At 39.0% G+C, this 23,238-nt stretch overlaps 2 protein-coding genes across 4 annotated transcripts in view; one reads left to right on the forward strand and one right to left on the reverse strand.

Annotated features, from left to right (window-relative positions):
• Positions 1-16,488, forward strand: LOC135986599 (ATP-binding cassette sub-family G member 5-like). The gene is made up of 13 exons (XM_065630733.1): positions 1-122; positions 640-761; positions 1,208-1,344; positions 1,565-1,663; positions 2,627-2,759; positions 4,057-4,196; positions 5,458-5,587; positions 8,324-8,537; positions 8,766-8,971; positions 9,843-9,981; positions 13,207-13,392; positions 15,072-15,190; positions 16,298-16,488. Exons 1-13 carry the CDS (start codon positions 1-3, stop codon positions 16,486-16,488), a joined length of 1,938 nt encoding a protein of 645 aa, XP_065486805.1.
• Positions 16,380-23,238, reverse strand: part of LOC135986600 (cytoplasmic dynein 2 light intermediate chain 1-like) — a 25,530-nt gene continuing 18,671 nt past the window's right edge. The window contains exons 13-14 of one of the 3 annotated variants that reach the window (XM_065630734.1): positions 18,655-18,729; positions 16,380-16,451 (exon numbers count right to left, since the gene is read on the reverse strand). In XM_065630734.1, the coding sequence (XP_065486806.1) occupies positions 18,655-18,729 (75 nt within the window). In that variant the 3' untranslated portion in view covers positions 16,380-16,451. Of the gene's footprint in view, positions 16,452-16,764; positions 18,730-19,907; positions 20,068-23,238 lie in introns of those variants that run through there. The other 2 variants (XM_065630735.1, XM_065630736.1) reach the window with 2 other exon arrangements.

The raw sequence follows: 23,238 nt of genomic DNA on the forward strand, positions 1-23,238 counted from the left end.
ATGTCGGGCAGGGGCTCTCCTGCCCTGGAGAGGAGCAGCAGTTGTGAGCTGATGAGTGAGGAGGAGGCTGCGGCACAGCCCGGTGACAGCATCAGTGTCCAGGGTGTCTCCTACACCATCAGGTAGGGCCGGGAAGGTGGCGGGGGAGCCCCTGCCCCCCAGGAGCTGCTCTGACCCCAGGGACTGAGGGGAGAGGGGCTGGGACAGGTGGGCTGCGGGTACAGAAGGAGGGAGGGCTCTGGGCCACCCGCCACAGGGGTCGAGCGCAGGGCTGGAGGGAGGCAGCGCCCATCCGTCCTCTGGAGGGTTCACCAGTTCTTCTTCACCTGTCTCTGGAGGAGGTGCTTTAGAGGAGATTTCCAAAGACTGTGCACTTTCCCACAAAAGCGTCCTAGCAGTCATTCTGATAAATCTGTTCAGACTCCATTTTACCCTCCAGATAATGTTGAAGTTATCAAGTTAAAGCTTGGGTGGGAGGCAGGGGGAAAAAAATTGTTTGTTTGTTTGTTTGTTTTTCCAACACTTTAAAATCCTTGCAGGCTCCTATCCCATAGGCAATTAGCTATAAACCATTCACTTGCTTTACGCAAAACTTTTAAATCTTCTCTATTTCATCTTTTTTCATGTTTGTTTTCCAAGAGAACATGTTGGCGCATGGTGGAACCTTTCTTTATATTATAAAAAACAGACCCGGCAAATACTTAAGGATGTTTCATTTCACATAGAGAGTGGCCAGATTATGGGCATTTTAGGAAGCTCTGGTAAGTTGTTCCAGTACTATAAAAGAAATAAGATTAGAGTTAATACCAGTGACTTCCACAGTGGTATGACTGTCACTGAGATCTGTGTTTTAAATTATGAAATTGGAGCTGCTTTTAACCTCCGCCTTGTAAAACTGCGGTGCTTGGTTTTCAGAGTTCAGTCTTTTGTCATCTAACAATTATAACCTCAGTAAAATATAAGGTTACTTCTAAACCCATTAGTTGCACTATGAAGTGTGGATTTGTATGAATTAAATGCTAATTTACACACATGCCTGGTTTCCCATTTATTTCCCCTTAACCAGCTGCATTTTCAGGACCAATTATTTTCATGGTATTGAGGAAAAAAAATACATTCTTCTCCTACATATCCATCCAAGTGAGGCTACTACTCTTGAAATCACAAAATGAATCTCATTACATGATTAATTTATTGTCTTTGAAAGGATCTGGGAAAACAACACTTCTGGATGCAATATCAGGAAGACTGGGTCAGAAAGACAACTTCTTTGGTGAAGTGTATGTGAATGGGCGTCAGCTGAAGAAGGAACAGTTTAGAGATTGCTTCTCTTATGTACCACAGGTTGATTTACAAATTTATTTTTGTGCACTGTGATTCCTCTCATGTAAAGAAAGTAAAGTTGATAGTGTAAAGGAGTAACGTAACCTGATGGTGATTTTACTAGTAAATTGGGTACAAAGCAGTTAATAAATTATCTGAATAAATGAAGGTTGTGCGAGCGGGGGCAAGATCTTAATTATTACAGGACTAACTGCTGCTTTCTCTTCACCTTTTTGTTCAGAGCGACACATTGTTAAGCTTCCTCACCATCCGAGAGTCTCTGACCTACACTGCTTTACTAACCCTTCAGAAACGCTCCAATGACTTAATCAAGAAGAAGGTCTGTATTTTATCGTCTTCCACCAGAAAAGCAGACATGATGTCATGTAATGCTTTCACCAGCAGCACTTTGCATCTATGGCTTTTACGTGTTAAAAGGATTTGTAATCCTCATACTGCAAATGGGGAGAAATCCTCCTGCTGAGGGGCAGGCCATGAGCTCTCTGGTGCTCCCCACCTCTGCAAGGGGCTTGTGCTGATGCCCCAGGGAGTCACCATTACACTGGGACAAAACTCTTCTGCCCAAAGCTGCAGCAGGAGGAGCTGCTGTTGGTGTCAAGGTTGGTTCCCCTTCCCCAGCTGGGAAATGTCATTTTCTGGGGTGTTTGAGGCCAGGTACGCTGGCGAGCCTCATGGACAGCAGAGGTGGCTTTGCCACTACTCTGGCTCCTGTAGGATGTCTCACAAACCAGAACAGCTCTGAAAAGCACTTGGTCTAATAAGCCCCCCACAAGCTACTGTCTTGGTAAAATAGGTGTGTTCCAGACCTATTAAAGGACTCTTTGGCCTCTGTTGAGAATAAAGATTGGGTATTCTTGACCAAAGGCTCTTGCTCTCTGTCTTCTCTCTTCACCTGCCTTCTACTCTGTATTTTATACTTCCCCAGAACTGATATGCCTTTCTCCTCCCTTATTTTGGAAGCCAGACCAGCACATTATGCTTCATACCTTAAGCTCTAGTCCCACCTCTGAAGTCTTAATCTCTTAATGTCAAGTGAAGCTACAATTCTACTAGTTTCAGAATAAATGAAAATACAATTTTAAAAATAATAATTGAAATAATATATCAAAAATTATCAAATAGAAATGAGGCCAGATACTTTTCAACTAGAATGGATGCAAGCAGCATATTGGGAAAGCCACAGCTTAAAAGAATGTATTTTTTTCTTTCATTTTTTTCATTTTGCACACAGGTATCCAAGTTGGACTGTTTTTAGTCTTTCTAATTCGTAATTATTTTTCAGGTAGATGCGGTTATGGCTGAGCTGAGTCTCAGCCACATTGCTGACAAAATAATCGGAAGCCGTATTTTTGCAGGAATTTCTGGGGGTGAGAAGCGTCGTGTTTCAATTGCAGCCCAACTATTACAAGATCCCAGTAAGTACCACTGCATGGATTTTCAAAATAAAGCAAAGTACTGTCACTTTGTGCTCCTACCATGGGCCTCCGTAAAGCACTTTAAAACACAAAAGCATTTACATTCTGTAATTCAGCAAAAGCTGATCTAGTAATGACAGAAAAAGATGGGTAGTAACTTAGGTCTGCCGTTACTCTACTAGCTGATCTTGGTAAGTAGACAATTTTAAAATCTTAGGGACTGAATGTAGGTTTAGACTTGCATTTATCCATTTCAAGTCTTTTCAGGCTCACCCTTCCAGTGTATGAAATGTTGGTCGTGGCACATTAATTTGTAGTTTTGGGGCACTTTAGAGCCACACATATGCCAGCATTGAGCCTTGTAGTGGAGTAGCTGCCATTGAGCCATGTATGAGTGAGCGCCATGTACGTTCCAGAGCCAAAAAAATTCTGATGGAAGAAAATCAAAGCAGAGTAACTAGAAGGATCAGCTATGGAAAACAGCACTGTAAATTTTGTCAGTTTTGAGACTGGCAGATATACCAGGACTCCATACCAGGCAGGAAGGAGCATTTAAATAGCAAAGTGAGGTATTTCGCTGCTACTGGTGACTCCTGGAGAGCTCACTGGTGTAGTTATCAGCCAGTAAATTCACTAAACTCTATAGTAAACACCAGAGATATTCCTTGAAGATAGACATATAGAGAAAGCTCTCCTTCCCCCTTATCCTGATCAAGGTTGAGCTACTCTCTTCTGTGCTGTGTCTCATCTGTTTAAAAATAATGGATTTGACTGTAACTTTTAACCTTCTATGTGCAATAAAATAAAGAAGAAAAGGCAGTCAAAACCCCCCACCTCTCTCATCTATGGAATTATATATGCTGTATGTTAACAACTTTTAGTTTGTTCATAACTAATTCTGTCTGTATATATAGATTTAATTCTGATTATAACTTCTAGCTAGTTATGTCAGTTATATTTACATTTGTATACATGCTGAAATTTATCATTGCTATTTTTCTTAGAAGCAGATGTATACATCTGGTCTATTTTGGTAATCTTCACATTTCACCTGAACTTAGAAAAAAATGATTATGCTCTGATCCTGCAGTCATTTTTTATGTCCTTAATCACTGAAACTGAACCACTGAAGCTAACTAAAACTGAAAGATCACATCATGGCAATATCTATGCATACTCTGCTTTACATGTGGACCTTCACATGTAAAGTAATTTCTAAACTATTCGCCAAATTAGCTTCAAAGGCGTTTGCTGCCCATTTACCTGAGTTTTAATGCTGTTCCTTGTCGTTCCACAGAGATCATGCTGCTTGATGAACCAACAACAGGGCTGGACTGCCTGACTGCAAACCAGATTGTCTCGCTTCTCACAGAGCTTGCACACAAAGGCAGGATTGTGATTATTACAATTCATCAGCCTCGCTCAGAACTCTTCAGGGTAAATGATATCTACTCACTGTTTGGTTTTTTTTTTCTTTTTTTGGCCAGGCTTTTTAGTACCCAGGCTCTTTTCAGGCTAAAAGTACAAGATCCAGTATAGTTGCCTTCAAAGACTCCCTCCCTTTCCCTGCATAAATACAGGCTCGTCTTGAGCTTTACAGCCTCTTTTCAGGGTAAAAGTACAAGGTCCAGTATAGTTGCCTTCAAAGACTCCTCCCTTTTGCTGCGTAAATACAGGCTTGTCTTGAACTTTACAGCTCTGGCCTTCTGCCAGTCACGAGGCACTTTGGGACCTGTGCTGTCCTGTAAAAATAGTATGCACACAGACTGTGTGCCTAACCTTTGTGTTATGTAGATACTCAAACCAAAACCACTGGGAGAAGCCATGTAAATCACCCCATGTGTGCAGGCACTGTAAAAACTAGTACTTTATTTATCTTTACCTATTAATATTTCAGGAACACTTTCAACGTGAGACAGATAAAGCCATGATTTGGAATGGGGGGGAAAAAAAAAACCTCTTCTTTTTTCCTCGTGTCAAATGATGTGGGTAGACCTTGGCCACGTTGGTGGGACAGACCTGCCTTGCCGGGCTTGTGGCGCAGAAAGCATTTCTCCCTTCCCGTTACTGTTTCGCACTTTGGTCTTCTGGCACATCCACCACCCTCCACATGCGTGCAAGGCAGCTCTTCCCTGGGTGACTGAACTGAGCGTGAGTGGTGATGAAGCCAGAGGGGAGTGACCGTGCTTTTCTGGACCAAAAGCAGTCCTGGTACCTTGGGAATATGGATTGATTGTAGCTGGTGTGAACCCTGCCCTGGCAAATGTTCGCCCGAAGAGGAGTGCTGTTAAAATCCTTAAGCACTTCAGGATAGCCTTCCCAACAATTTGGGGATTTTACAGACTGGGGCTATTAAGCACCAAAGGAGGTCAGTGAGTAAATGGAGGTGCATTAGAAGTGAAGTCAGAAGTGCACAGCTCCCATTTCTGTTTGTGGATTGCCTCTGTATGCTGCTGTCACTGGCAGTTTTGAGAACCACTAGTTTTAAGAGCTTAAAGACATGTCATCTTGCATAACCACCGAGAGGAGTGAAAGAAACCACAGACTTCCTTTGAGGGAAATACACTAAGGAAATTTGAATGTGTCAAAACTATTTTCCCTGTCAAAGCTTTTTTGTTACCAAGACAGTAGCTGTACTGAAGAATTAATTCATTTCTTCTTAGTACATATTGCTAATATATTAATTTGCCCCCTGCAGTTATTTGACAAAATAGCCATCATGAGCGTTGGAGAAATGGTTTTCTATGGGAACCCTATGGAAATGATCACATTTTTTAGTGACTGTGGCTATTCTTGTTATGAGCAATCAAATCCTCTTGACTTCTATGGTAAGTTTGTCTAAACTGTTTTGGTAAAAACGTGGGTTTCCTTTTCAGGGATGTCAAACTCATTTTCACTTGGGAGCCACATCAGCCTTGTGGTTGCCTTCAAAGGGCAGAATGTAATTTTAGGACCGTATAAATGTAACTACCTCTGCTTTAGACAAACAAGTTGTTTTCTTCCCCAGTTTTTTCCAGAGGTAGAAATGTGTTTGAATTTTTTCCCAACTTTGTAATTATTCTCAGCTCAGAGAAGAGAGAGGCCTAGGCCCATGTAACCATCACTTACCCATAAAATGGCAAAAATTTGCAGTAGGTCTGAAATGCAGCAGAAAGGAGTAAATTACCAGTAAAAAGGAAATCTTAGCTTCATGAAACCTGTAGATTCCTGATGCTATCTCCCTATGGCTGTCCACTGGATGCTGGAAGTCACTTTGATTCCAAAACTGTGGGAAGTCCCATGCTCTTACGGACTTGGTGATGCCACGCAACTGAAAACAGTTGTTGCCTGGAAGGAAGAATGTAGAATAAGTGTGGGATGACTCGAGGCATCAATTTCCAGAGATTCTGAGTTTGAGGTTTCTGAAAGTTTGGAGAGCTGCTAGCACCAGGGTGAGCTACTGGAGGAGAGCATAGGGATGCTTCAGGAGATGATGACAGCAAGCTGTTGGCAAAAGCTGAAGAGTACTGTTTTACCGATTTGGGATGAAAAAAAGTGTCAGCATGAGACTTTGGAAATGAGTCTTGGTTTTGCTGCAGGACATCCCTGTACCTGATCCATGCAGATACACATTTGAAGAGAATGTGTACGTGTTTGTGCATGTATGTGTACGTGTATACATACATGTATATATCTCTCTTTTTCAATGTAGTATGTAGGCTGATTTCTGATGATAGTAGCTGAGCATTAACCAGGGAATTTGACCAATCCAAAAAGCTGCCTTCAGAGAAGGCAATGTTTTCCTCTTGTCTAGATGGCATCCTAAACGCAGAGAGAAGAGAGGATGGTTGTTGACATGAAGCTGGAATGGGATGAAGCTGAAAATACTGGTGTGACAGTGAGGATAATTCTGCCCTCATGAATTTGAACAGTCTTGAAAAGCATAGATGATTTGAGATTTAGACCCACTTTTTAAAAAGCTTGGTAAAGAGAGTACTGCATTCTTCAAATGTCAACCTTTGAATGTGACAAGAAAGGGAAAAAATATAGTTTAGAGCAAAGAATCATCAGAATGTTTAGTCTTTGGAAAATCGGCAGTTTATATTTTTTGTGTGATTTAATGATGTGAATGAAGGGACAGATTCTGCCATTATTTACACCAACAGTGGAGGAGAATAGATCCTATGTATTGCGTGTGGATTGTATTATTGAAATGTCACATGTGTTTATTTTAAAAAGTACAAATGCATGGTAGGCATTAGCTATTTGGTCTGGTGACTACTTGGTGTTATTTTTTTTTTAAACATACCTGGTTGTCATTTATTTCTAGTGTGACACACTGGCCAAGTTTTAAAAAGCCTATCTGCACTTTGGATGTTCATCTTTACAAAAGTGAAGAGTTCATTTTGGATATGTTTACCATTAAAGACAATTCTGCTGAATTCCAGCTTTCAGAAGAGTAGGGAAGTATTCACAAGTTAATTCAGATGTCGAGGATACATTAAGAATTGTGGACAAGGCCTCTTCTTCAACTTGTACTTTGAAGTTGAGCATAACACAGTAAAACTGAAATCTAAGGAGGGCAGAAACCTTAGGAATAAATAACCGATAAAGACGTCTTATCAGATGTAGAAGAGTAATATAAAAATCTGTAAGAACAGCTATTCCTGAGAATGACAATCTAGTTTTTGAAACCTTAGGTAATTCATTGCTTTCAAGGAAAAAGGAAATTTCTAATGCATTTTAGCCCTATTGCTGAATCCGTAAGAGTTGTCCAAATAGCATACTGAGAGTTCCCATCTGCTGATAACAGAATTGCTGGAGACAGGAGTAGGTATAGCTGAATTTATTAGAAAGGAAGATTGATTCTGTAAAGTGTTTGCCTTTCATAAGTTCTATGGCAGTGACTAATATTTTTTTCAGCTTGGGCTGAGCCTGCTAGGGGAATTTGGCCTGCTGAACATCCTCTAACTTCGCATTAAAACAGAAGCATGTCTGAGAAGGAGGTGGGTGAAACCCAGTGCAGTGATGCAGGAACAGCTCAAGTAGAGATGAGCAGCATCTCTGCAGCTTGAGCTCAGACTAACGAAAAAATAAAGCTCCATGGTTATGGAGGAGCAGGCAGAGGACGAGGGGGAATCAGGGAGCCATGTCTGAGCATTTGGCTGAAAACTGGAGAAATACATGACCAGAAAGTCACCTCTTCATCCTCACTCATGGATGTTCATCCTCAGCTGGTGCTGGCTTGCTCTTGGCAGCAGCGGCGCTCCACAGGCAGCACAGCTCTGCGCTGTGCAAGGGGAACGCTGGAGGTCTGACCAGCACAGCGCTCAGTCCGTGCACTTCCAGATGGACTTGAACTTCAGGGTCCTACAGAGGCCACAAACCACAGAGACTGTGGTGGCTGCACAGTTATTCATTCTTGCTGCTTCTAACAGAGGGGCGGAGTAAAAGAAATCTTGAATACTTTAAATGGACCTTTCGCAGATTTTAGGATAGAGACAAGGAAAGGTTAGTTGCAAGGGGGGAAGAGATTTGAAGGGAAAGTGATGTGTATGTATAGTAAATGCTTTGTAAATTTACAGTGGATCTGACATCTGTGGACACTCACAGCAAGGAACGGGAACTCGAAACCTACAGTAGAGTTCAGGTAATTGTATCAGCCTACAAAAACTCAGAGATCTTTAGCGAAGTACTGGCCACCATTGAAAGAACAAAGTGTATGAAAGAGCTGCCACCAATACCATTCAAAAACAAAGACTCACCGAATGCCTTTTACAAATTATGGATTCTTTTCCGGTAAGACTTTTTTTTCTTTTTTTAAGAACAATCTTTTCCTTATCCACTAATCTTTTGGGTTGTTCCCCCATATATAAATGCACTTTCTGGGTTATTTTGGTCTACCACTGTACTTGTCCCTGTCATCTTTAACATATTACCTTTTTGTGGACCCTGTGTGTGTAAGATTTGTTCAAAGCTAAATACCCTACCGACAAGTATATTGTTATTGGTTTGTTTCATTATCAGGAGGATAACAAAAAACTTCTCCAGAGATAAGATGGGCATCACCATGCGTATCCTCCAGAATCTGTTATTCGGCTTGTTTGTAGCATTTTTCCTTCTTCGATTAAGGAACGACCAGCTAAAAGGAGCTGTGCAGGACCGTGTGGGGTTTGTCTACCAGTGCGTGACTGCCTTCCCCTGCACAGGGATACTCAATGCTGTTGCCCTTTGTGAGTTTCTGTCCTGTGTTATGTGCAGCAGCAGGCATTGCTGCCACTGTTTTGTAAATGGGAAAAAGTCTTTTTCGAAGAAAGTCATTTAAAGGCTCTTCAGGATTTTAGGTGATGTCAGAGCTGATACAGATGCACGAAATTCAAAGGCGAAGCAACAGGAAGCTTGGCACCACAGAAAAAGATAAGCCCATCAGAGGGGCTCCAGGTCCAGTGCATTAACGAAGGGGTGTGCCCTGACCCCTGCCTCTCCCAGTCACAGCTGGCTGGTGCAGGGGGCCCTTATTCTGACCTGTGCAAGAGCCCTTCACTTGCCTGTGTGCGACCTTACAAAGGCAGGACAAAGTCTAGGTCTGTAGTTAACATCTTAAGTGAGATCAAAACCAAAGACATGGAAAGGATGGAAGTATAAATCAGCTTTGGCAACAACTAAGCATAATTAGATTTAGGAGTATTATGTGATGACTACATTAGAGGGTCCTTCTCTTACAGCTGCCATACTAAGATCAACAGTAGTTTCTGTTTTACAGCCCTAAAATCTCTTTTACTCATGTAGGGAACATACGCTGCTGTCATCACCTTGAGAGCAGAGCACCTCAAGAAATTATCTAGTGACAGCAGTTTTTTCATGTCTTTAATTTGTATCTGCAAAAAGAGAAGGCTATCCTGTATGCTGCCTAGTTAGGCCTCTGTCATTAAGCTTACCAAATTTGCCATCTGCAGGGAGCATGGTTTGCATTTACAGTGGGGGAAGAAGTGCTCAGACTGGTTTAGACAGAATGTTTCTGATGTATTTTCAAAGCTGTCTCTGTGCTTCAAGTTATTGGTCTCTTTATTCAATGGTGATTTATTTCTTGTATATTTTATCCAGTCCCACCTTTACGTGCTATCAGTGACCAAGAAAGTAAAGATGGCTTGTATAAGAAGTGGCAAATGCTTTTAGCTTATATAGTACATTTCCTGCCCTTCAGTGTCATCAGCGTGGCAATTTTCAGCACCTTAGTATACTGGTAAGCACTTGTACCATCTATCGGATTGTTATTTTTCTTTTTGTCATCACTTTCAACTCCCATGTCAGCACCAGGACTCCTGGCATGGCTTCCTGCTCATCTCTCAGAATGATTACAGAGAAAGCTGAAGATGAGACAATTTTAACCCTTCTCTTTCAGGCAGTGTTAAAACTCTTACAGAGTGAGTAAGTTGCCAGTTCTCTAGGTAACTTGGGAAGTTTTAATGGGCCTGGGACATTTATCATTCTTATGTCACACCAAAAGCATGAAGTGTCATTTTACATTACATTTAGAAAGACGGGAAATAATTAAAAAAAAAAAAAAGTGAGAAAGACGACAGCAGGTATGTGACAGTAACAAAGCTTCACATTTCCTGGGACATTTGGGGTTTAGCTACAGCATAAGGAAGTGATGAGATCTGGATCCTTCTCTTTCACTCTTCAGAAAAAGGCATGAAAGTGGATTTCCGACAGTGGGAGAAAGGGTTTGATTGTAAAGCTTGCTTTTTTCCCCTAGTACATTCATTTCCTTGCATCACAGTGAAGTAACACCTCAGAATGGGATGATGAAATATTTAATCTGTTGATTGCCTTACCTATCGTATAGGCCAGCTCTTCTTCATTTCTGTTCCGTTGATTTCTCACCTTCAGTAGAGTCCATGGCTGCTCATGTAAGCTAATAGCAAAGTATATATATAAGTACCAATCTTTGTCTTTCAATCATTTTCTGGATTTTTGTTTTCCCGATTATGAAAGGAGAGGTGTGTAGTGCACTAAAGTTAATTTTTGTTTTCACGAGTCAGTTGGTAGTAAAGTTGCCATCAGACAGCACTCTATAGTAAAATGTGTACAAATGAACAGCAGGCTTGGGTTGTTTCCTGTATGCATATTCTCTGGTTAGCTGTTGAGAGATAATACATGGACAAACACTTGTAAAAGAGAGAAAGTGCAGGGGCTATTCTGCTGTAGCTGTGCGTGTTGGTGCACCTTACAAGATGCCCTTGGACAGTTTGAAAATGAATGAAGGAGAACTGCACAAAACCGCTTGGACTGTTGAATAAGAACTTCTGCCCAGGGAGTTAGTCAGATATGGGAATTTAATGATAGCTGTTTTCCCATCTAGAAAAATTCAGGAAAGAAGAATGCTGATTTCTTCTTCCTGGTCTGTAGTAGGTAATGAGGTGCAGTGCTCAGCATTTACTCAGTTCTTTCCATTTGGGATCTCAATAGCTGTCAGCTCCTCAATGAAGAAACAGAAGCCCCAAGAGGGAGGTTTCTGCTCCTCCAGATGTGAGGACTTGTGTGCGTGGTAGTGCTCCCCGATAAGTCCTTCTTCACAGACAAACAGAAATCACTTCTCCTCCCAGTAAGCAGAGATGCGCGGTGGTCACCAGAGCCTTTCCATTTCTGTCTGCTAGTGAGCTGGCTGCTGAGAAGGCAGCAATTTGGAAAAAAAGATTTTCAGGCTCAATGAGGGAATGTTTGTGGAGTTCCTGAAGATTGTGAGTCACTGTTTGTCACACCCACTCCTTGAAAACCAGGAAATTTGTAGAGGCAGAGACTTTGCCCTTGAGCTTTGGTAGCTTCAAACACAATCAACAATGAAGAGTCTTGTTCTGGTTAATGGATAATGTGGATATTGGCTTGCGTATATCTTTGCTATACTGTGGTTGTTTGGAAGCCATCAGTGATGTGTTGGAGTGACTTCAAGTGCACTTAGACCTCTTGGGGCAAGCAGTTTCTCTATGAAATTTTGAAGATTGTATCTGTGCAGGATTAAACTTTTCTGAAGGAGCTAACTTTTGGAGAGTCTTTGATAGCCTCTGGTACATGTTCTTACAAGCCAGTTCCCTCAGAATTTGTGTTTGTAGGGTCAGTTTCTGCCAGGCAGGCCCAAACTCTTACCTGATCAGACACAAGGCAGGTCTGGCCAAGAACAAATACAGCCAGTTTTGCAATCAAGTAAATGTACTCTGTTTATGCAGATTTTCCTAGTTAAATGTACCTCTGGGAAGTATTCTAACAGTTTATATTATCCTACTGTTCTATTGCTGTAATATTCTCTGAGTTGTTTTTTTCTTTTTTCTTCTCTTTTAGTCTTTCTTCTCTTCCTATCCCAGATTTACTAGTCTGTATCGACATAGCTGTATGTAAATTATTCGAGCACTTTGGAGAAGGTGACACTCTCATGCTAGGACTTTGGAAAGCTGCTCCTTCTGCACCGATCTGTCATTAAAGTTTGTTAAATACCTGGTAGCTCAGGGAATGTTTAGTGCTTGAAGAGTCAATATTCAGCCATGTTTGTAGTAGAGATTATTTTGGTGCTACACACAAAAAATGCTACAGGAAAGCCTGTGAGAAAATTAATACTTCAGTTTCCAAGACCATGTTTGAACATAGTGGCTTAAAAAAAATACATAGAACTTTGCACTGAGCAATGAAAAAGAAAATAAAGTGTTGAATAGCTGCTTGTTAGCTAAGCAAAGCATGCAGTCTGTACCTAGCGTGAGGCATTTCTGGTCTGAGGTATTTTGGAAAAAGAGTAATATGGCACCATGTAATAAAAGGTTTTCTCATCTGTCATGTACGCTATAAGGCTGACTTGACAAGCAGTTGCTGGCCTTTCTTAGCTTTTTAGTACAGATAGGGGGTCCCTTTTTATTTTAGGTGAGCTAGGGAAAAGCTGGGGGCAGTGTGTTGTATTAAAGAGCGCAGGAGTATGGAGGAAATTGCATTTGGATTAATTACATGGGTAGTGAAATCAATTTGCCTTCCATTTAATTGAGTATATCCATTTTTACATTTGCATGCACAGTATCAGAAGTGCAAAATTCCATCTGTTAATTAGCTATATAAAGGGGTTCTTTAAATATGTGACTCACATAAGTAAGTCCCACTGCATAGACTCTAAAAGGAGATGGAGGTTAATTTAAGGGATCCTAAAAGCCACAGCGGTTGTCTTGAAACAACACAGATTTCTGTTACAACTACATATTTACATAACCATCTTCAATCTAGATGGAGAAAACCTAATTTATTTGCACTTATGTCATGATATTAAATGGATGTCCTTTATGTTAAGGCTCCAAACTATATACTAAGGGTTAAGACGTAACAGTTTGCTTAATGAGTAATTGCAAAAAAAAAAAAAAAAAAAAAAAGCTACATTCCAAGTTTAGTATCAAAACACTGTTTTGTAAATGTTCTTTTGTTCATTTTTGTACAGGACTGTAGGGTTGTATCCTGATGCTTCCAGATTTGGAATTTTTTTTGCTGTTATCTTGGCATGTCACACCATTGGTGAACTACTACCACTTGTTCTACTTGGTGTGATTCAAAACCCACAAGTAGTCCAAAGCGGAGTGCTGCTAATTAATTTAGCAGGTGTGATAGTGGGAACTGGACTAGTAAGGTAGGAAAAAGTTTTCTTTCATTATGGTGTTAATGTTAAATAACGTTGGCCTATAGAAGAGTTTCATGAACAGCCTGTATTGCTGAAGCACAATAATGCACAGGTAGCAATGGAAAGTGCAGCTGTTATCCTTCAGAGGTAGAACTGCCTCATTATGTTAGACCTTGTATTAAACACACAAAATGACACTTAAGAACTTGAGATATCAACAAAGATACCTTTTTTTTTACTTTTTGCTAATAAATTGAGGATAAAACCGAGCAATTATTATCAGCTCAGCTGAATTGTTTTACTTATGCCGACCTTATGACCTGAGATGCTATCCTCATTGAAGGAGTCTATGAAAATAGTTACTACAACTTTTAGTAACTGCTGCAACTTATCAGACATTAAACACTGGGAATGATGGTTCAAAAAAAAAGTCGTTCTCAACTATGTTCTTAGTGTTATTCTCTAGTTTAGCCATCAAACTTTTCAGACACTTTTTCTATCTGTGCAGACTGAACTACATAAAAATAATAAAGTAGTGTAGTAAATATGTGGGAAAATTATGATCCCGTTGCTCTATTACTATGCAAATAAATATTTTTGCATTGTAACTGCATGAACTTTGAACTGTTTTCCCCTTCTATTTGTCAATACTGAAATTAGTATTTTTTGAGAAACATACCAGCGTAAGTGTATTATTGTCAAAAGTAGTTTTCTTGAGACATTGAGCAAGTGTGATACGCTCACCCGAGATCTTTTTGATGAAAACTTAAGTAAGCCGAACAATAGCTGACATCAAGTTGTCCTCAAGAAAAGCATATGCGTCTTCACAAAGTTGATGATGGTTTGCCTCTTCAGAGAATATTTCAGCTAATACTTGCTTATCAAGTAAAACTAGGTTAATATCTAATTAATTTGGTCTCTGCCGGATGTCAAGAACATGTATGTTTATAGTGACAAGACACTTATTCCCGCTGCCATAATCTAATGCCTTAATGATAACTTCTAAGAAGTACTAGAGTGGTTTCTAACCTTATTTTACAGTAGAGACATTGCTAATTAATATTGTGAATCTCTTTGATTAAATTTCATAGGCAATGAAGGATATTAAAAACAGCACTGAGACTTGGGTTGCTGGTGGTTGGTTTTTTTTTTTTTTTCCCTGTTCATTTGCTTGTTTAGTTATAAAGTCTTGCAGTATTTTAGCTGTAGGAATTGCCCAGTCTTGCTGAATAATGCTATTTCAAAATTTTCATACTCCGTTTCTCTTCTCATTATTCTTCTATTTTTGTATTGTTTTTATGGTTCCAGTGAATTGATATTCAGTCTTTTTTGAAGATGGAGTGAGGGGGTGGTGATTTCTTACCCCAGAAGCAACACCTTCGCAACTAAAGTTTATGTTGGGTTTTGTGATGACTGCAGTGTGAATAGCAACCAACCTTATAGCATTATTTGTGACTGCCCATAAACAAGTCGGGGCTGAACCTTGTGACACTACCAAAGTCAGAGACAGCCTTCATGGTTGTCTCCTCTTTTAGCACTTAAAAATGGGCTTCGTATTTGAAACCCCTACATGTGCAACCAAGAGCTGTTTCTGTAAGAGGTTACAACCAAAGATGAGAGTTTAATTTGGGGTGGAATTGGCTCTTGGAATGTAGCAAAAGCCAATTTAACTTCTCTGTTTCTTTAAGGACTATCGAAGAAATGCCGACACCTTTTAAAATTCTCAGATATCTTACCTTTCAAAAATACAGCACTGAGGTTCTTATAGTCAATGAATTTCATGGCTTAAACTTCACATGTGGTAAGTGTCAGAAAAAAAAAGCCTTTAAGTCCACTGTAATTAATTTTAATGACATGTCGGTGCTTCTTTTCCTTCTGCATACAATACCAGTATCTTGGTAAGCTGAAGATAACTTGTGAGCTGTTAAAAACCCCCCAGCATATTAATTACTAAAGACTGAATATAACGCCAAGGTAGACAAGAGTTTGACTTTTCTTCCAACCATTTCTCATTCTTTCAGTTTTTCACCTTTCTCTTTTTCATCTCTTCTTTGATCCCCCTTTGCAGCCTGTTATGTGCTTATTGGAGCAGTGTTACACACACAGAAGATCAATAGACTTGCACAAACATCAGTGCAGGGAGCAGGGACAGGTAACACCTGTTTCCTCTGGTATCAGTGAGGCTTCAGGTCAAATATGTTACCCTGGCACGTATCAAGCAGCTGGGATCTGCCAGGTTGTGCTCCCCTGGTTGTGAGCAACCAGCAAAACGTCAGGATCCATCAGGCTGGCAGGGTTAGTAGCTGACATCTATCGGTGGGGGGAAAACTTGCAGCTGTGGACCTACCCTAAGATGTTTTGTGCTGTGTAGCCAGGTGTCTGTGCTCCTCTCCAAGGCTGTATCTTCTTTAACTACTAATCTCTCCTGGCCCTCTTTATTACAAGAGCAGAGACGGCAACTCTTAGAAAAGGAATCCATGACTTTGGCAGTCATCATAAACAGATGATATTTAATGTGCCCTTCAGACAGGCTCCAGTTCTTAAATTTTGGGAGCGCTCACCAAATATGAACACTGTCAGTCTGCCACATTGGGCAACTTGCTTCTTGAGGCCTCTCCAGAAAATGTCTCTGAAAAGCCGTAAATCTTCTTTTGTTTGGCATGAAGAAAACAGAAAGCTCCTAGTGACCCTTTCTTCTTCCCTTCAAAAATATGGCGTAGATTAACTGCAGAAACATATGGCTTGTCTGTTCTTATTCCAAAACGATGGGAAATACTGTTGTGGGTACACTTCCTCATTAAAATACCATTAGGCCTAGGTATATTAAATGTATAAGCCAGATACTGCAGCCTGAGTTTTAATTTTACTGATTCACCTACTAAAGAGATCATTTTTTTTGTCTTGACAGGTGGAGCCGACAGTTCCACTGCAATTAATCCTCTGTGTGGTTTCTCCCATGGCATTCAGTTCATTGAAAAAAATTTTCCTGATGCGTTGTCCTGGTTCACCATCAATTTCTTAATCCTCTATGCTTTTCTACCAGGACTTGCCATTATAGCAATCCTGAGCTTCAAAATAAGAGACAGAATTATTGGCAGGCAATAAAATGTGGCAGTGCTAACAATGTCTAATACTACACTTGTAACCTGATCATGCTTGAAGGCTTAAATGGATGGATTTTAGAGATCATTTAAGTGATTATACACATAGAACCACATTCACCTTCTCATGTTTGTTTCTACCTTGGTATTTTCCATCTTGAAAAACAATGTTCTCTTAAGAGCGTGAATGGCTTCCTGCTATTGGTATTCCCACCCCACACCCAAATGAGACAAATCAACAGCATTAAACGGTTTAAAGGACTTTTTGAATTTAGTCAGTTGTTTCTGTCAATTTTTAACAATGTATCAATGATGCTCTAATCTTTTTCACACTATTTTGTTTTTTAAGCATTACCTATAAGCAGAGAGGTATAATTGCTAGTAAATCTTGTATGTTAACTCCTGTGCTTTGTTTTGATACCATTTTGGGGATTTGTAGAAATGCAATCAACCAATTACATGTAAATAAAGACAGAATCAAGAAATCACTCCACTTCAATCTTATGCATACTTTACAATCACTGAGTACAGGATCTTTAAGCAATATAAAAGTTACCTAACACGTTTTTGTCCTGAAAATGATGGTAAATCAGAGAAGACAGTTATGTTATTTATATCTGTTCCTCCTTTTCAAGTTCTCAATCTTGTTTCGGAAGCAGTTTGCAAATTACAAATTTTTCTTTGTTGATAAAACGTCAATTTAGCTAGTTAAAAACATATAAAAGTTGTTTGCCATTTCTTGGAACTGATGTAGTTTGCATCTTTGGAAATTATTCTCATGGGCTCACTAACATCCCAAGGAGTCTAATTTATCCATTTAATCAATATAAGTACCTCTCAAAACTGAAAGCTTAACAGACACAGAATTCTTAACTAACTTATTTTGCATGTTCAGTGAAGAAATTATTTATTACAGAGGGACAGCTAGAGATGTCTTCAAGGAGGTAAGTATATTTATAGCTTAGAATTCCAGAATAATCTAATTACTTTAATTTGATAGCTTTGAGATCATGCACTTTGTAATGAAGAATTTGAAATCCTCAAGTTAATGCAAGTTCTTCCACTTAACTGTGAGGCTAAGATTTTTTTTTCTCATATCTTTATGTGTAATATTCTAAAATACAAATGTTATATCAGAAAAACATTTGATGAACAAATATGTTAAAAATAACAAATAACTTTAAAGAGCTGGAAAGATATCACATTAGTTTATCTTTCCCATTTTTATGTGCATGTAGAGTTGTTCGTCAGGGGATGTTCTTACGATCTTGTCTGCCAAGTGATTGTTGTGACATTTATTCTCTGACAACAAGTCTTAGCTCTCAAGAGATACCTCTGATTTTAATCTAGATCTTGTCCTGCACATTCTCAAAACACTCAGGCAATCTCCAACTAGCGAGGATGTCCATGGACAAAAACCCATCCCTAGTTCAGGCAGCATTTCACCAGCTTAGCCTGCATGTGAATCAATTGTACTTCCACCAGTAACCTATATAAATTAGACTTCCACCAGTAATTTATGACATTCATTAGACTGGCTTCCTACCATTTGAATATTTGACAATCTATACATTGCAATAAATAATTCCTGTATTAAACTATATGATACTGAAGCAGAGCTAAATCAAACTTCTGAATTCAGGTCAAACATGGTTTTAATTCCACTTTATGTTGCCAGGTTTTGTGGACCTATCCTATGCATATACATTGAACAATGAAGCAAATCTATCCTGAAGTTTGCTTTTGAATTATATATGCAAAGAACTATGAAAATATGCCAGACACTTTCCTATGCAGCTTCATATTTTGGGTGTGAAAACTTGTTTATATTTAAATACATGTTTAGGGCAGAAGCATTCAGAAGTAAACCAAATAATGTGTTATAACCTATAAAATAGGTAGAACTGACTAACGCCAGTCTTCATATTCAAACCCATCTCTGAACAACCTAGAATTCCTTTCTCCCCACTTTTTAAAACTCTGCGTTAATACCAAGATATACTTAAATTTGGACTGAATGAACAGCTCTTTTTATTAAAAATAATAACTGGAACACTAAAAATACTAATTTTGTAGATTGGTATTCTATATTTTCAACTGCATCAGGTTAAATTGCTACTGTAATGTTAAAATGATTAAAGTAGTTTTGTAAATGTTAAACTGAAGACACCTATAGCAGCTCATCAGAGTCAAAATCCATTTCTTTCCAGGATTTGGAGACATTTCTTTTGTATTGTTCAAGTTCCTAAAAGAGAAACATACATATTAATCTAATCTCCTCATTACTAAAAGTTATAAGATACATACATTAGCCACTTGAACATTTAAAGCATGTACAAACATTTTTCACTGTAGAAAAACATGTACTATATATATTTTTATCTTAAACAAAATTATACTACAAGTGCTATAAATTTTGCTACATTTGCTCTCATGTAGGGAGCTCTATTGATTTGTTTAGTTAGACCTAGCTACTTTCTAAGGAAGAAGAAATTTTGTGTCTTTTCTTAGACATTCAGCTTGAGAAACCAGGCTCCCTATGAACATATAGAAATGCGTTTTAAAAACAGAAATCAGAATTACCCAACAGAAACTACTACGCATGAAGTCAGGGCCTTTGAAGAAGCAAAATGGGTTGGTAATTCCTTAAGGTTACAGAAAAGAAACTAGAAGAAGAAAGTCTACTTATTTCATTATTATTTTTTTTTTGGTAAGCACAGGCCTGAATGAACTTCTGTAAGCTTATCACAGAATCACAGAATCACAGAATGTTAGGGATTGGAAGGGACCTCGAAAGATCATCTAGTCCAATCCCCCTGCCAGAGCAGGAACACCTAGGTGAGGTTACACAGGAAGGCGTCCAGGCGGGTTTTGAATGTCTCCAGAGAAGGAGACTCCACAACCTCCCTGGGCAGCCTGTTCCAGTGTTCTGTCACCCTCACTGAGAAGAAGTTTCTTCTCAAATTTAAGTGGAACCTCTTGTGTTCCAGCTTGAACCCATTACCCCTTGTCTTACTGTTGGTTGTCACCGAGAAGAGCCTGGCTCCATCCTCGTGACACCCACCCCTTACATTCCTTATATGTCATCAGTGGTGATAACTTAGAGAGCTACCAGTTGATCTTAGAAACCCCTGCAGAACACAGGCTCCTCCAGAAAGCAGTAAGCAGAAATATATTTTAGAGGAACTGACATACCATATCTATTTAATCTACAGCATTGGTCATTTGTGCAAATCATCATTGCTTGAGGTTTTCAAGGAAGTGTATTACTCATGATGGACTATGATGCCATGTCTTTACTTTTGTTTTGGTTTTTGATTAGTTTGATTAGTTAAAATAGTAGTTACAATATTCTTTGAGGTGCTACTGTTTAGTAGATTGAAAAGTTAACACCTGTATGTAAAAAATAAAATGCAAACCCAATGTGGTAATTACAATCATTAGAAGCAAACAGAGGCTCAAATTGCGGAGGTATAAAGAAAGCAAATGAGGAATGAAAGACCAGGCAACCTACCTGACGCTATACTTGACATCAGCTGAGTACCAGCATAGGAGACAAATGACCTCATTTCAGTCAAAAGTGCTACTGGGAATTTTGAAGCGCATAATAAAAGGTTCTAGCAGCATTACCAAACAATTTCATCTTCTGAATTTTATGTAATGTTGCATACTGTCAGGAATTATTTCTGAAGATTTTTTTCAGCAAAAAGTAATTTAGAAAGCACTATGATTGCTTTTCATTCATTTAAAAATAAGAAGGTTTCCAATGGATTTGCAGGAAGATGATGCTCTAATGAGGTGCTGTCAGACCCAACCACGTACTGCTTGCAAGGCAAAAAAAGTCATCATATCTTAGATCAGGAAAAGAGGTGGACAAAACCCAGGGATTAGTGTAAATGTAGCAAAGACCCTCAAAAGTAGGCATGTGTTTTATATGATTGCTATTCTGATTTTAATAGAATGGACTTCACAGGCTAAGGGAGGTTCCACTGTAGACATACAGATACCACAAGTGACAAAATGAACAAAATTCACACCTGATGAATTAGCCAGAAGTATTAATTCTCAGTCCAGATCACAGTGGGAGGAAGAAGAAAATAATGAGCAAAGCAACAAAGAAATCATCATCTACAAATTGTACAGAAAGAATACATTTTCTCTCAGGAAATAATTTCAGAAGCTTTGTCAGCAGCAGTGCAGAATTTTCAGAAAGCACCACAGGTTTATGAGCAATAAGAGGATTTTGAATTAGTGCATATTCTTCATGATGCTTGCAGAGGTCTGGTTTTACGGTTAAGTAACTCTCGTTGTGTCCAGTCTAAATCTAGTAAGTTCCATTATTAAATACAACTCCAGAACTACAGAATTGTTCTTTCAGTAAGCCAGACTTTACTCAGTATTTTCACTCAGTTTTTAATATAAAGTAATTATGAGCTTGGAACATACTGAACTGTTGGAAACTTGCCAACAGTTAGAAACAGAAAGAATACTGTGATGTTTTAAGAAGCACATGTAACCTGATTTATGCTAAGTAAATAATTTCAACTCGAACAACTTTCTCAAAGGCCACAGGAAGGGGTAAAATTAGACAATGAAGTTTTACCTATAAAGACAATGTTGTCTGGAGGTCATGTCTACAGGTGTTGCCTAAAGAATTAGCCTTACGGATTTATCATCTGACTGAAGTGTTTCAAGAAAGAGGCAGATAATTTATCAGAATTTATTTTGCTGTAATTTTCACTAGCTAGAAGGCAATGCAGTGTAAAGGCAATGCAGTTTAAAGGCAATGCAAAACAACACAGAAATGCAAAGTATCAAAACCACATACAAAAGTATGGAACAAAATTATAAATATTTATTTTGGAAACATCTAGGTAAGACTAACATTTAAACAGTGAGAAATGAAAGCAAAAAAGAAGGGATTAAATGGGAGGATATTTACAAAAGATAAACTTTAACAAATCCAGTGATTCATGACGAAAAACGCTGTCAGGAAAGCACATTTCCTTAGTTTTCATGTAAAACAGAAAGTATAAGAAGTCAGAAATGTAATGGAAAAATCTTTCAAATACAGCTTAAAGATCACTCCAGAGACCCTTCTGAAAAAGGGAACCTTCCTGCTCGTAAAGTCCTATACCACAAACATAAGCAGAATTCTGGAATATACTGTAACTATATGATCAGCTATGAGATCCTCTCTCCGTTCTGAAAGAAGATCCTATGAAAGAATTTACCTCAAAGTACACCAAAATGTTCATGCCAGCATTATGCTTCCTTTGCTTTCTCAGCACCAAGTGTAGGGGGCACAGATCAGATTTACCAAGAATTAACAACTGCAATTTAAATATGCCTTCAATGTGCTCTGAGCTCTTTGAACAGGATTAGTGCTAGCATCGTGTCCTACATGCCTCAACACTGGCATAAAGTGGATTTTTAACTTTTTTTTTTTTAACCTTCCTGCTTCTGTAGTTCTGTTTCTACAAATTCTTCATCTCTCAGCTGGGGAAGATCACACCTAAGCTCATAAAGGGATTGGGAAGAAAGACTTAACTGGTGTTTGTGAGGCGTGCAGATAAGATAACATTACCACACATTCTCAGAGGAAAAAAAAAATAATACTTTTGTGTTCATTGAAGTGTCTGAATGGCAGGTTGAGAAATAAGGTACACAAAGAATAAGGATGATGAAAAGAAATACTGAACAATTGAATTGAGGCATCAGCAAAACAGTATATGATCACATAATTAAAGACAATACTATAATGTCTACAAACAAGGAGGAAAAATTAAGATTGTGAGGAAAAGCCTTAATTGTTACATTTCCTCAGTTCTGAGGGACTGACATGACTTCAACTTTCTTTTTCATGCAGTTTCTTATTGAAAGTGCCTTTAATCTGGAACATAGTGAGAATAACCAAGCACTGAAACGAGGATTAAAAATCTTAAGTACCTGAACTTCAGTAGGAAATTTAATAACAATGCTCTAATAATGCTCTTAAACCAACGTAATTTTTTTTTTTTGTATTGATTTGGACATGTGAAAACAAGAAATCTTATTCTTGGCAGCTGGATAAACAGCCAAATTAACCTTTTCTCCACACTCTGAAGACTAGCACTTCTCCTCTGGAGAAAACAGAAGATGCTACTGCTCTGTTGCCCACATTAAGGTGCCTGTTCTACCTCTCTGCCCAGTAACTGGTCTGACCAAGGAGTTTCATTGCATAATATGCAATTTTCTGTTTTGTTGAATGAGATTGAAGTTGTCTCCTGAAGTTCTGCCGTATGGTCATGTTAGAGAAGTAAGCTGAAAAAATATGGTGCTTGTTCTGTGGGCCAACACAGTCCCAATCTCAATCAGACAGCTGCAGATGACTTTCAGTTGTGAATGCCATGGTTAATTAGGTCACTCCTGTTTTAGGGGAAATAGGACTATACTTCCTTATGCGATATTATAGAACCTCCCCTCCTTCTGTTTAAGACTTGTTAAAGTCTTAATAGACAGCCCTTGTCATTGAGATCTGCTTCCATAGCTTCTTATAGCTGGCACCAAGCATCTACCTTTTTTTTTTTTTTTTTTTTGAGTCTACTTTATGGCATGAGGCTCCAGCTAAAACTGGCACCAGTCCCTAAAGTAAAAGATATGTAGCAAGGACCAGCCAGGGGGAACTTTGGCCTTGCATGACACTGCTGCCTTAAGTACCTGACCGGGAGGCTCTCCAATGCTTTGAGCTCCAGGTGACCTTCATCATTTGCTT

The sequence above is a fragment of the Caloenas nicobarica genome, chromosome 3 (genome assembly GCF_036013445.1).
Source record: "Caloenas nicobarica isolate bCalNic1 chromosome 3, bCalNic1.hap1, whole genome shotgun sequence".
NCBI lineage: Eukaryota > Metazoa > Chordata > Aves > Columbiformes > Columbidae > Caloenas > Caloenas nicobarica.

Excerpts from the sequence above, each read along its gene's own strand:
- LOC135986599 (XM_065630733.1), top strand. The coding sequence starts at position 1 with ATGTCGGGCAGGGGCTCTCCTGCCCTGGAGAGGAGCAGCAGTTGTGAG. Across the intron at positions 9,982-13,206 it reads TTCAGCACCTTAGTATACTG|GACTGTAGGGTTGTATCCTG; the intron begins GTAAGCACTTGT and ends ATTTTTGTACAG. Across the intron at positions 13,393-15,071 it reads GTGGGAACTGGACTAGTAAG|GACTATCGAAGAAATGCCGA; the intron begins GTAGGAAAAAGT and ends TGTTTCTTTAAG.